Below are 11037 nucleotides of genomic sequence, written 5' to 3'. Positions count from 1 at the left end.
AAGTCCGTTCATTCATTCAGTAAATACATATTGAACATGTACTAAATGATTGGTGCAGTGTTCCAAGTGCCGTAGACATGGGAGAGAGAGCCTGCTTCATGACACTGCCTACAATAAATTGTAAAGAATTGATGTAATTTCAATTGGTTGTTAAGTGCTATGCAGGAAATGGGGTAACCGTGATCACATCTATGGAAGTAGAATGGTAGGAAGGGTCCTCAGAGAAGATGACATGAGTGGAGACTTGACTGACAAAGAAGGTTCTAAGCACAGGAAGAGCTGGGAGCATTCACATTGGCCCCTGATTCTCGTATGTCACGTGAATCCCTACCGAGTGGAGGTGACTACCCAGGACAGTCCTGCACTGTGGACCTCATGGGGGAAGGCCTTCATATGTGTTCGATCCTTCCCTAACCAGAAAACTGAAGGTTAAGTATTGATTCTGCTGCTGGCTTACTTCCATGTGTCAAATTATATCCCTGTGCTTCATAATTTTGGTTAGAAAATAGGGTTATTACCATTTTTTTCCTTAGCTACCTCAAGAGTGTTAGTGACATATGTTACTTTGGCTGTTGAACTGTTTTGCATAGTTAGAGAAAACATAAGTGATGATGTTAGAACTGATTGGCACTTCCGATATCAGGGACTTTCTACTAATTGGATTTATGAAATTGTCCTCTGTGATGTAAGATAGTGTTTATAGTAATGACTGTGAGGGTAGTGCAAGAACCCTAAGTGTTTACTGAGCCATTGTGTTAAGATAGAATTATGTAGTGTTGATGCCATGTGAATTCTACTGTATTATATTGTTGAAAGTTGGTTATTTGTGGGTAAGTGATATAATACTATTTTTAAATCAGAGTGTTTAATCAGAGCACCTACTTTTCTTATTAGAACTAAAATTGTTTTATATGTTTATGAGGAGTATAAGTGCTACAGATTCTGAATTAAATATTATATATATGTATATTTTTTTACTTTTTTTTAGACTATTCAAGTGCAATAGTGAGACGGGGGAAACAGTAGAACAAGGAGTTTGATCTGTAACTAACTGTGAACAATCAATTGAGATGACTCACTACTTTTGGACCAGCCACGAAAACTATATTTTAAATAAGTTTTTTTCTCTACCACTCTCACCCCTAATTCTAATTATAGGTTATCCAATGAATCTAGCAGCCAGTGGGCATTAGTGGTACAGTTCTGCAGGCTCCACAACATGAAACTGAGCATGTCTTACCTTAGAGAATGTGCCAAAGCAAATGATTGGCTGCAGTTTATTATTCACAGCCAACTCCATAACTACCACCCAGAGGAGGTAAGCCACTGATGGTTAGCAGTTATTCAAGGGGAAACTGGAACACTTCTCAGAAGATAGTGTTGTTTCTGTTGTGTAAACATAGCTTTTGTTTGATATGATAGTGTTATTTTTACTAAGATTTCAGTGGGTTGGCATCAGACAAGGGACGAGTCACTAGTACTGAAGAGCCGAAAAGTTTTTTGGCTCCAGATTGAACATAGAAACTCACTCAAAAGTAACAAACAACTTTGTGAGAAAGAATAATTTTGGCTATACTTTTCTCTAACATGTTCAGTTCCAGCTGAAACTGAAAGTTGAGTGTCTATTTTAATCATCTTATATGCTTTTTAGGTGAAATCCCTTATCAAATACTTCAGCCCCGTCCTTCAAGACCACTTAAGGCTGGCTTTTGAGAACTTGCCTTCAGTGTCCACCTCCAGAATGGACAGTGATCATGTCTGCAACAAGTCCCCTCAGGAACTCCAGAGAAACAATGAAGAGATGACCGATTTCTTTGAAATTCTGCTCAAGTGCTCAGAGGAGCCAGACACCTGGCACTGGCTCCTGGTTGAAGCAGTGAAACAACAGGCCCCTATCCTCAGTGTCCTGGCCTCATGTCTCCAGGTGAGAATCATGAGAAGCCTAAATTAAGGACCCAGAGAACAGTAGAAAAAGTGGTGAACAGAAAAGACTGATAATCAGAAGTAGAGTGACAATGATAATGAGGCTCCAGCATGTGTTTCCAAGGTCACTACAACTCTTTTTGCATCCCATTTAGTGTATTTCTTTGTGCTTTGACATTCAGTTAACTCAAATGGCCAGAGCCTTGATTCCTGGTTGGCAGCCCCAGAGAGGGATGCTTTGGTGGACAGATGACCACTGCTTCTTTAGGGCCTTCTTCAGCAGGGAAGAGGGACGTTCTGGACAGTCCCTTAATCAGCAGATCAGTGGAGGGCAATCCTACTATCTTATGCTTCGTACTTCCCTGACTTCCGCATATATCCCCCTCTGTGTTCTTGGCCTTTTGATGTACCACACTCTGCAGAACAATTTGAAATAGTCCCTTGGTTACTCATGTTTGAGTTTGTTTCATGTCTGAAGGCTTTTCAAGCCATTTTTGACTAATTAAGGGACAAGACTTATTCTAAACAGGAAATATCCATCTGTAGCATTTGTACATTTGTCAGGTAATCCAGGCCCAATTGTTATTTTATTTTGAAACTTTCTTGTCCAGTGGCAGGATGCCAGTGCTATTCCTTGTCTCTGTGTTTGGATCATTACTTCTGTGGAGGACAGTATTGCAGCTGAAGCAATGGAACACATTCAGGGCTCAATAGAGGGCCACACCTGGGACCTTGCAGACCTTTCAGTCATCTGGAGAACATTATTATCAAGGCAGAAGAGCAAAACTCTTATCAGAGGTTTCCAGCTTTTCTTTAAGGTATTGATAGTCACTTCATTTCTTTCCAGAGCTTAAAAGGATTCTTTTCATGTATCCCCCCACTGACTTTTTCTCATTCCCACCCTGGATTTTTTTAGCCAACAACAGATGATGGTAATAGAACCACCATTTATTCAGCAAAGTGATACATTTGATACATTATTTTGGTCAGTTTTCACGGTGATCCTATATGAAGATAATATTATGAAGTGGGTATTATCCTCATTTTATAGACTAATAAACCAAGGCTCATAGAACTTAAGTAACCTACACAAGGTCTCAAAGTACTTTAAGTAAGTGGTAAACTTATGGTTCAGATAACTCCTATTCTCTGACGGAACAACTCCCATGGAAAGCAATAAAATGTATGGATCAATGCCATAGGCAACAAGGTGAGGTAGGTTGGTGGAGCCAATGATCCAGGAGTGTATGTTACAGATGTCAGAGTGCCACCTAGTGGAATGTCTCCTGCCCATGTGCGGTGAACCAAGTATAGAATAGACAGAAAATGGATTGTTGAGCAGGTGTACTTGGCTTGAGTATCATTTTTCCAAAAGAAAAAGAAAATATAAATTTAAATTTATTTTTAACGTATATGATTTAATTATATGCAGCTGTTATTAATAGCATTTTTACATTCTCTTATTTGGCATTACTCACTGAGAAAATACTAAGTTCAGGATTTTGTAATTTTATTTGAACTCTTCCTCGAAGGATTCCCCATTACTATTGATGATGGAGATGTATGAACTGTGTATGTTCTTCAAGAATTATAAGGAAGCTAAAGCTAAACTTCTGGAGTTCCAGAGGAGCCTTGAAACTGTAAGTTGGAATTACAGTTCTCTTTCTCGCTGATCTGAAATTGGTTGGCATGGCCTGTTGTCTGCTGGTAGCTGGGATAGGGCAGCAGGAGAATAGTGGTTATGTAACATAATTCAAACGAAATCATTTGTACCATTCCAGAGATGGGGGAGCCGGGGCAGGAGTTGCAGTGGCCTCACTCCCTGAAGCTTATCAGTGCCATGAACAGATAGGTTTCATGGAATGTGCCAGCTGTGATCAGTATCCTGGTGCTGCAGCCAAGCTCATTGGGAAAGGGAGTCATGGTATCTGCTGTGGACACCAGAGAGGAAAGTGGTGGTACATGGGTTGCATTTTGCCAATCCAGAATGGCCCCAGCAGTGTTGAGTGTGAAGGGAATTTAATGCTGCTTTATTCACTGCTTTATTTACTGACAAAATATAATTTTTTTTTTTTCACAACACTCCTGGTGGTGCCTGTCCAAATGATGCCGAGCTATGTGGCCAATTTTAGGCTATACCTACTCAGATGCTCATTTAAGGCCTGTTTATCATGTTGAGTTTAATAGCCCGATGAAAACAAAAGAGGAAATTGAGAGAGAGGAAATATGCTTTAGTCTTGCTTGGGCTTTTTAGCACTTTTGCCTTTTGTACCCCAAAAGTACTCTATGATAAATGAGACAAAAGTATATACCAATTCTGCTCAACAGATATATCACAATGGAACCTCAGTACAGGCTTTTGCCCTCAATCACATTGGTTTTAACTGCGATGAATATTTAAAAGTTTTATATTTGAAAATACCAAATTAGTTATTTGAATATGCCTAGCGTTCCTAAATCACAGAAAATAGGCATGTGCATTTCTGTGTATTACCCTCTGTGGCTGGAGTCCTCCCAGGTATCTTCTTCTTCTTGCCTGACTGCCCCTGCTCCAGCCTCCTGCCGAGGAGCCAGAGCAGCTGCTTCAATCCTTGCCTCAGTCCTTTACTTCTGTATACTTTTTCCTTCAATCAGTTCTATCATCTGCCTGTGGTAATCCCTCTTCTTAGAGCAACAAAGTTAGGTAAATGAGTAAATAAAAATCAAAAACTAATGTCCTAATCCCAGCTAATTTTAATAAGGACACTCAGAAGAATAAAGAACCAAGAAGAGAAGTATTTTAAAAAAGAAGAATAGAAGTATTATAAATTCTTCTAAAAATCAAAATCCAGTCCAAGTAGTGATAGAAAACATTCAGTAACAGTATCTAAGCAGGAATAGTAGCTAATAATGAGCTGACTTGCAATGTTCGATCTTTCCCGTACTAATTCCCTTAAATACTTTGCAGTGAGGGAAAGGCTCCAAAAGCAAAATGATCTTCCCTTAAGATAATGCGTAAGCCCTACTGAACCTTAAGAGAGGAGGCTGAGTAGTGGACAGGGAGGACCACATAGGGCATAGGAAAGAGAGTAGAGAATGAAATTCCAAGTAGGGATAAGGAGATAGCAGTAATGTGTCATAGGGTTTGATAAGCCATTCTTTATAATTTCAGATCTTGGCAGTCTTGGACATTTTATTGAAGGGAGTATTGTACTTCTAAAATCTACATCACAACCAAAAGGCCTCTTTGGATATTAGACTTACCTTTAGAGGGACTTTTATAAGTGTGATTGGAAGTATGCAGGAAATATCCAGCCAAGACTAGGGCCTAACCCAGCACTAGGCACAAAGCTAATGAATTATAAGTTTCTGGGTACCTATCAACATATATATTTTTTTTTGACCAGCAAGTTGAGTTTTTATTTCACCAAAAGACCTGATATTTTTTGTGATTGTGTTGTGTGAAGTCTAAAGTGAACTATGAGACTATAGTGATTAAGAACCAAATATTGTCTTCCAAAAATAATATGAAAGAAGGGGCAAAGTAAAAATCAAGAATGAAGGCACAAAAGAAAACACTACTCCTTTTGGTCTCTAAAATTGGCCTTTTCCTGTAGTGTCTTAGATACCTTTGTCATACCTACTTGTAGAAATGCAGGCTGCTACTTGGAGTCATCTTCCTATTAATATTTTTAGCATTTGACTGAAATGACATAAATCCAGGCTTCTTAACTGAGACCCTTCTCTAGCAAGAATGTAAACTATAAGCAAAGTAGTAGAACCAGCTCAGTAATGTTAAGCAACTCTTTCTAAGCAGTCTTCATAATTTGAATTTAAAATCTTCTAGACTAGATACCTCTCTAAAGAAGCTAAGTGAAATATGTCTGGTTAATTTCATAGCACTCACAGGGCTCTTAATTTGACAGTCACTAACTGTGGGTATTTACATTAGTTATTTCCATAGTTAGCTTTCAGTCTTTAGGACTCTTGCCATCTCTGGCTTTCACCCACACAGCTCTCTGCACTGGGACTTTCCATAAAGAGACAAAGTGCAAGGCTGCAGAAAAGGGCTTGTTTTTGCTGGTTCTCTCCGAGCCCCATTACCAATTCCTGCCATTTGGAAAAGACCTGAGGAAGCATCCCCCTTTGTGACAGGACATGACTTTTGAGGGAATTCTGGCTTTCTTAGAGTTTCTCAAATTTGGAGGTTTTAATTTGCTATTCCTATGAAACCACTTTTTCTGAGCCTCTCTCTTTTTTTCATAGCTTGACACAGCTAGCACAAGGGCCCACCCTGTCATCCCTGCCACATGGCTGAAGGATCAGGTGTGTTTCCTTTTGAAGTTTATGCTACAGCAGTGTAAGACCCAGTATGAGTTGGGGAAGCTTTTACAACTATTTGTTGGAATAGAGCATCTCTTCTCTGAAGGTAAGACAGTCGTTACAGTTAAGTTGCTGTGAAGAAGTTAGCTTTCTTAATCTTGAAAGTGTTTTAGAAAGGCAGTTAGGAAAGTAAAATGCATATGATATACAACATTATATTTACAGTCCATCAGTGGGTGTGAAGAAGTTACAGGTAACTTCAAATTGTGGTTAAAATATTCAGAACATAGTACAACAGCATAAAACATAAATAATACAGCCAATCCTCTCATTCTAAGCAGTTGTCAAATAGCCACATTTCCTCCTGGCTAGCCTCTACATTACCCTGTCCCTATCATTCTTCTCTCTGGCAAGTAGCTTTAACATGTCATCATTGCTCAGGGTCACAAACTCTGTTTCATAATTGATTTTGAAAGTATCAGAGACAAATTATGCTTATTTTTTGGAGATTCCTCCAGATGCTGGCAGTCTCTAAGCTTGTTGCTGGTTGAATCAAACCAATATTGCCTTACTCTCTTTTCACGTTTGATAATTTCACGTTTTTGTTGAATGATAATGTTGTTCCTTTACACTAGATTCTGACATTTTTCACGACTAGGGTTATTTTCTCACATTTAAACTCACAGATGTTTGTGGTGGGCACGGTGGTTTAAGCCTATAATCCCAGCACTTTGAGAGGCCCGGGTGGGAGGATAGCTTGAGCCCAGGAGTTTGAGACCAGCCTGGGCAACATAGTGAAACCATGTCTTTAATTTAACAATAAATAAATAGATAAACTCACAGATGTTCAATTGGAAAGCTCAGATTTGCACAGAACACTGACAAAATGCTGCGTTCAGTGCCAAATATTGTAGTCTGTGAGCCTGATGACAGAAAGAAAAGAGGGATGTTTCCAGAACACAGTGGATATAAGATGGTACTTGTCAGTTACTGTGCAGACTTTACTGTGCAGACCACGTGATAGGTCCTTTTAACATGTAGGTGTTTTTATTGATCTGTAGTAATGTTAATATTTTTCAGAAATGAATTTTCTGTTGTTTGGCATAGTTAATCTATCTTTGAATAATTACAAGGATTGACTACATTGTTAACCACTACTATAGTACTTTACTCATATAAGTAAATTATTTATGTTTTTGTAGAAGATTTGCATTGTGTATATGTGTGTAGAGAACAGGAGTATGTTTTTTTAAAACCAGTGGTTTATGTGATGCCACCAAAAAAAAACTCAACATGCCCATATTGGCAGAGAATTGTTAATGTTACTAAGGATAATAATTGCCCAGGGACATCAGGAAGAACTCAGCTGGGTCTCTGTGGGTTAAGTAGATGGATGTCAGGAGGTGCAAGGGACGCTTCATTCTGAATATGATGTGCCATATTAGGGCCTAGGCTGTTGGCCAGCTGCAGTTTCAACTGTCCTACAAGTTCCATGTCTTGATCCACGTGATACCAGCACTGAATGAACAAATGACCAATTGATCAAATAAATTTGACCAAGGTATGAGAAAAATCCAGAAAAAGATGAGACTAGCCTGAGCAAATAACTAAAATCCTCCCAAGGTTACTGTGTTTCTGCTATATAGAAGGCTGCCAACCTCTGCCCTGTATATAAAGCCAGATGTGTAGATTGAGTTCATATGCTAATTTCTAACAGGCTTACTATAGGGCAGGCAAGTTCAACCAGACTTGCCCACTAAGGATTTTCCAGGGCCATTTTTTGGCATCTTTGGTGTATAGGAGCTACCTTATGGCTTCCTCTACTAGTCAGCCAGAGTAGAAAAATAGGTTTTTGTTTTCCTTTAATCACATTTTTATATTAAACATGTATATTTTCCCCTATTATTTAGTTACTCTTGAAATGCCATAGCAGCATTTTATTGATTAAATATTTATATCCTCTTCTCTTTGGCACAGGTCCAGATGTGAAGAAGCTGTGTCTCCTTAGCCAAATTTTGAAGGATACATCCATAGCCATTAATCATGTGATTATTACCAGCTATAGCATTGAAAATTTTCAGCATGAATGTAGATCTATTTTGGAAAGACTACAGACAGATGGACAATTTCCTTTAGCCAGGAGGGTAGCAGAATTAGCTGAATTACCTGTGGACAGCTTGGTTATTGAAGAGGTATCATTAGTCTTTTAAGTTATTGAAAATCTTAGTTTTTTAAACCAGTATTAAATGGAATCAAATGAGATACATAATTTATAGGAGAGGAGGCTTTTTTACTTTCAACACACATATTACTTTCAGAAATGGATGAGGCTAGGATGTCCATTACTGAAGAATGTGTGTTTGAAATGTAAGTTTAGCCTGCAGGATATGCTACAACTGTTTTCTTTTGAATAGAATTAGGTGGCTTCCTCTTGAACCCCATTCAGTGAGATAAATTTAGTATTGTTTTTCATACCTTAACTTTGCAGATAAAATAGCCAGAGTCATCTGTAGCCAAGTCCCATGTTCTCTGATTTGATTTAGTTTTAACAAGTATGGTATACTTAGGGAACATTAGCATTTATGATACTTTTTTATCCAGGAAAGGCTAAAATTTGCTTTGTTAAATTTCACAGATAACACAGGAAATGCAGACTCTAAAACACATTGAGCAGTGGTCCCTGAAACAAGCAAGAATTGACTTCTGGAAAAAATGCCATGAGAATTTTAAGAAAAATTCCATTTCAAGCAAAGCAGCTTCTTCCTTTTTCTCAACCCAGGCCCATGTGGCATGTGAGCACCCACCTGGAGGGAGCAGCATTGAGGAGCGCCATCTACTGCTCACACTGGCAGGGCACTGGCTTGCCCGGGAGGACCTGGTGTCCTTGGATAAGCTGGAGGAGCTGGAGAAGGAGATCTGGCTCTGCCGTATCACCCACCACACCCTTGGAGGAAACCAGGAGGAAACAGAGCCCAGGTTTTCTCGACAGATCTCAACTAGTGGTGAACTTTCCTTTGATAGTTTAGCCAGTGAGTTTTCCTTCTCCAAGTTAGCTGCTCTGAACACATCAAAATATTTTGAACTTAATGGCCTTCCATCCAAAGAGGCATGTGAGAATAGACTGGATTGGAAGGAACAGGAGTCACTGAACTTTTTGATTGGGCGGCTGTTGGATGATGGCTGTGTGCATGAAGCCAGTAGAGTATGCCGGTACTTTCATTTTTATAACCGAGATGTTGCCTTGGTGTTGCACTGCAGAGCACTGGCCTCAGGGGAAGCTAGTGTGGATGACCTGCACCCAGAGATCCGTGCTCTCCTACAAAGTGCTGAGCTGCCTGAGGAAGAAGAGGAGCCCAGCATTCCCCTCAGGAAAGTCCAAAGCAGTAAGTAAAGATAAACTTCCCTGTGTCCTAATTGATGCTGTTGGCACTGTCTCTAAAAAGGAAGGGTCTCTTCCATAATAGTTAAATAAAAGTTAAAGGGACAGCAACTTTTTTCCAGGGAATCTGTAAACTAGGTAATAAACTAGTTAATAAAGTAGACATACCTATGTCTTTTAACTAGCTGTGTTTCATAGTTAGAGGGAATCCATTTGACTTGTAGCTAGTTCACTGAAATTTATTCTATACAATTTATTCTGTATATCTATAAAATTTAATGATTCCAGTTGTACATTGATAGTATATAGAAATATGGTTGATTTTTATGTTAACCTTGTATTCTATGACTTTGTTAAACTCGCTTATTTTGTTTTCTTGGCTGGGTGTGGTAGCTCATGCCTATAAGCCCAGCACTTTGGGAGGTTGAGGTGGGAGGATCACTTGAGGCCAGGAGTTGGAGACCAGCCTGGGCAGCGTAGTGAGACCTCGTCTCCTACACAAATTTTTTTTTTTTTTTTTTTTTTTGAGACAGAGTCTCACTGTGTTGCCCGGGCTAGAGTGCCGTGGCGTCATCCTAGCTCACAGCAACCTCAAACTCCTGGGCTCTAGCAATCCTTCTGCCTCAGCCTCCCGAGTAGCTGGGACTACAGGCATGCGCCACCATGCCCGGCTAGTTTTTTCTATATATTTTTAGTTGTCCAGTTAATTTCTTTCTAATTTTAGTAGAGACGGGGCTCGCTCTTGCTCAGGCTGGTTTCGACCTCCTGAGCTCAAACAGTCCGCCCGCCTCGCCTCCCAGAGAGCTAGGACTACAGGCGTGAGCCACCACGCCCAGCCCTCTCCTACACAAATTTTTTTAAAATTAGCCAGGCATGGTGGTGCACACCTTTAGTCCCAGCTACTTGGGAGGCTGAGACGGGAGGATCATTTGAGCCTGGGAGTTTAAAGACCAGCCTGAGCAACACAGCAAGACCCTGTCTCTACAAAAATATTTTTAAAATTTTTTCTTCTTGTAGATTCCCGGGATTTTCTACACAGACAATCATGTCGATGCAAATAGAGACAATTTTACTTCTTCATTTCTAATCTATATGCCTTTTATTTCTTGCTTTATTGCACTGGCTGGGCTTTTCAGTACTCCATTAGATAGGAGTGGTAAGAGTGGACAGCCTTCCCTTTTTATCCCTCTTAGAGGAAAAGCATTCGGTCTTTCTTTCTTCATTAAGTATAATATTAACTGTAGGCTTTTTGTTTTGTGTGTGTGTGTGTGTGTGTGTTTTCCTTTAAACTTTTTTCTCTTGCCCGGCTAATTTTTTCTATTGTTAGTAGAGATGGGGTTTAAGTTATTGAAAATCTTAGTTTTTTAAACCAGTATTAAACGGAATCAAATGAGATACATAATTTATAGGAGAGGAGGCTTTTTTACTTTCAA

The 11037-nt window shown here is 39.4% G+C and overlaps 1 protein-coding gene across 1 annotated transcript in view; it reads left to right on the top strand.

The window, feature by feature from the left end:
* Positions 1-11037, top strand: part of SPG11 (spastic paraplegia 11 (autosomal recessive)) — a 114117-nt gene that overhangs the window by 87879 nt on the left and 15201 nt on the right. Inside the window, exons 23-29 of the mRNA XM_012649141.1 lie at positions 1159-1318; positions 1652-1924; positions 2535-2741; positions 3456-3563; positions 6169-6331; positions 8203-8417; positions 8861-9608. Of these exons, the coding sequence (XP_012504595.1) occupies positions 1159-1318; positions 1652-1924; positions 2535-2741; positions 3456-3563; positions 6169-6331; positions 8203-8417; positions 8861-9608 (1874 nt within the window). The remainder of the gene's footprint in view (positions 1-1158; positions 1319-1651; positions 1925-2534; positions 2742-3455; positions 3564-6168; positions 6332-8202; positions 8418-8860; positions 9609-11037) is intronic.

The sequence above is a fragment of the Propithecus coquereli genome, unplaced genomic scaffold (assembly GCF_000956105.1).
Source record: "Propithecus coquereli isolate 6110/MARCELLA unplaced genomic scaffold, Pcoq_1.0 Scaffold3, whole genome shotgun sequence".
NCBI classification, from domain to species: domain Eukaryota; kingdom Metazoa; phylum Chordata; class Mammalia; order Primates; family Indriidae; genus Propithecus; species Propithecus coquereli.
This window is presented reverse-complemented; position numbering and strand designations above follow the sequence as displayed.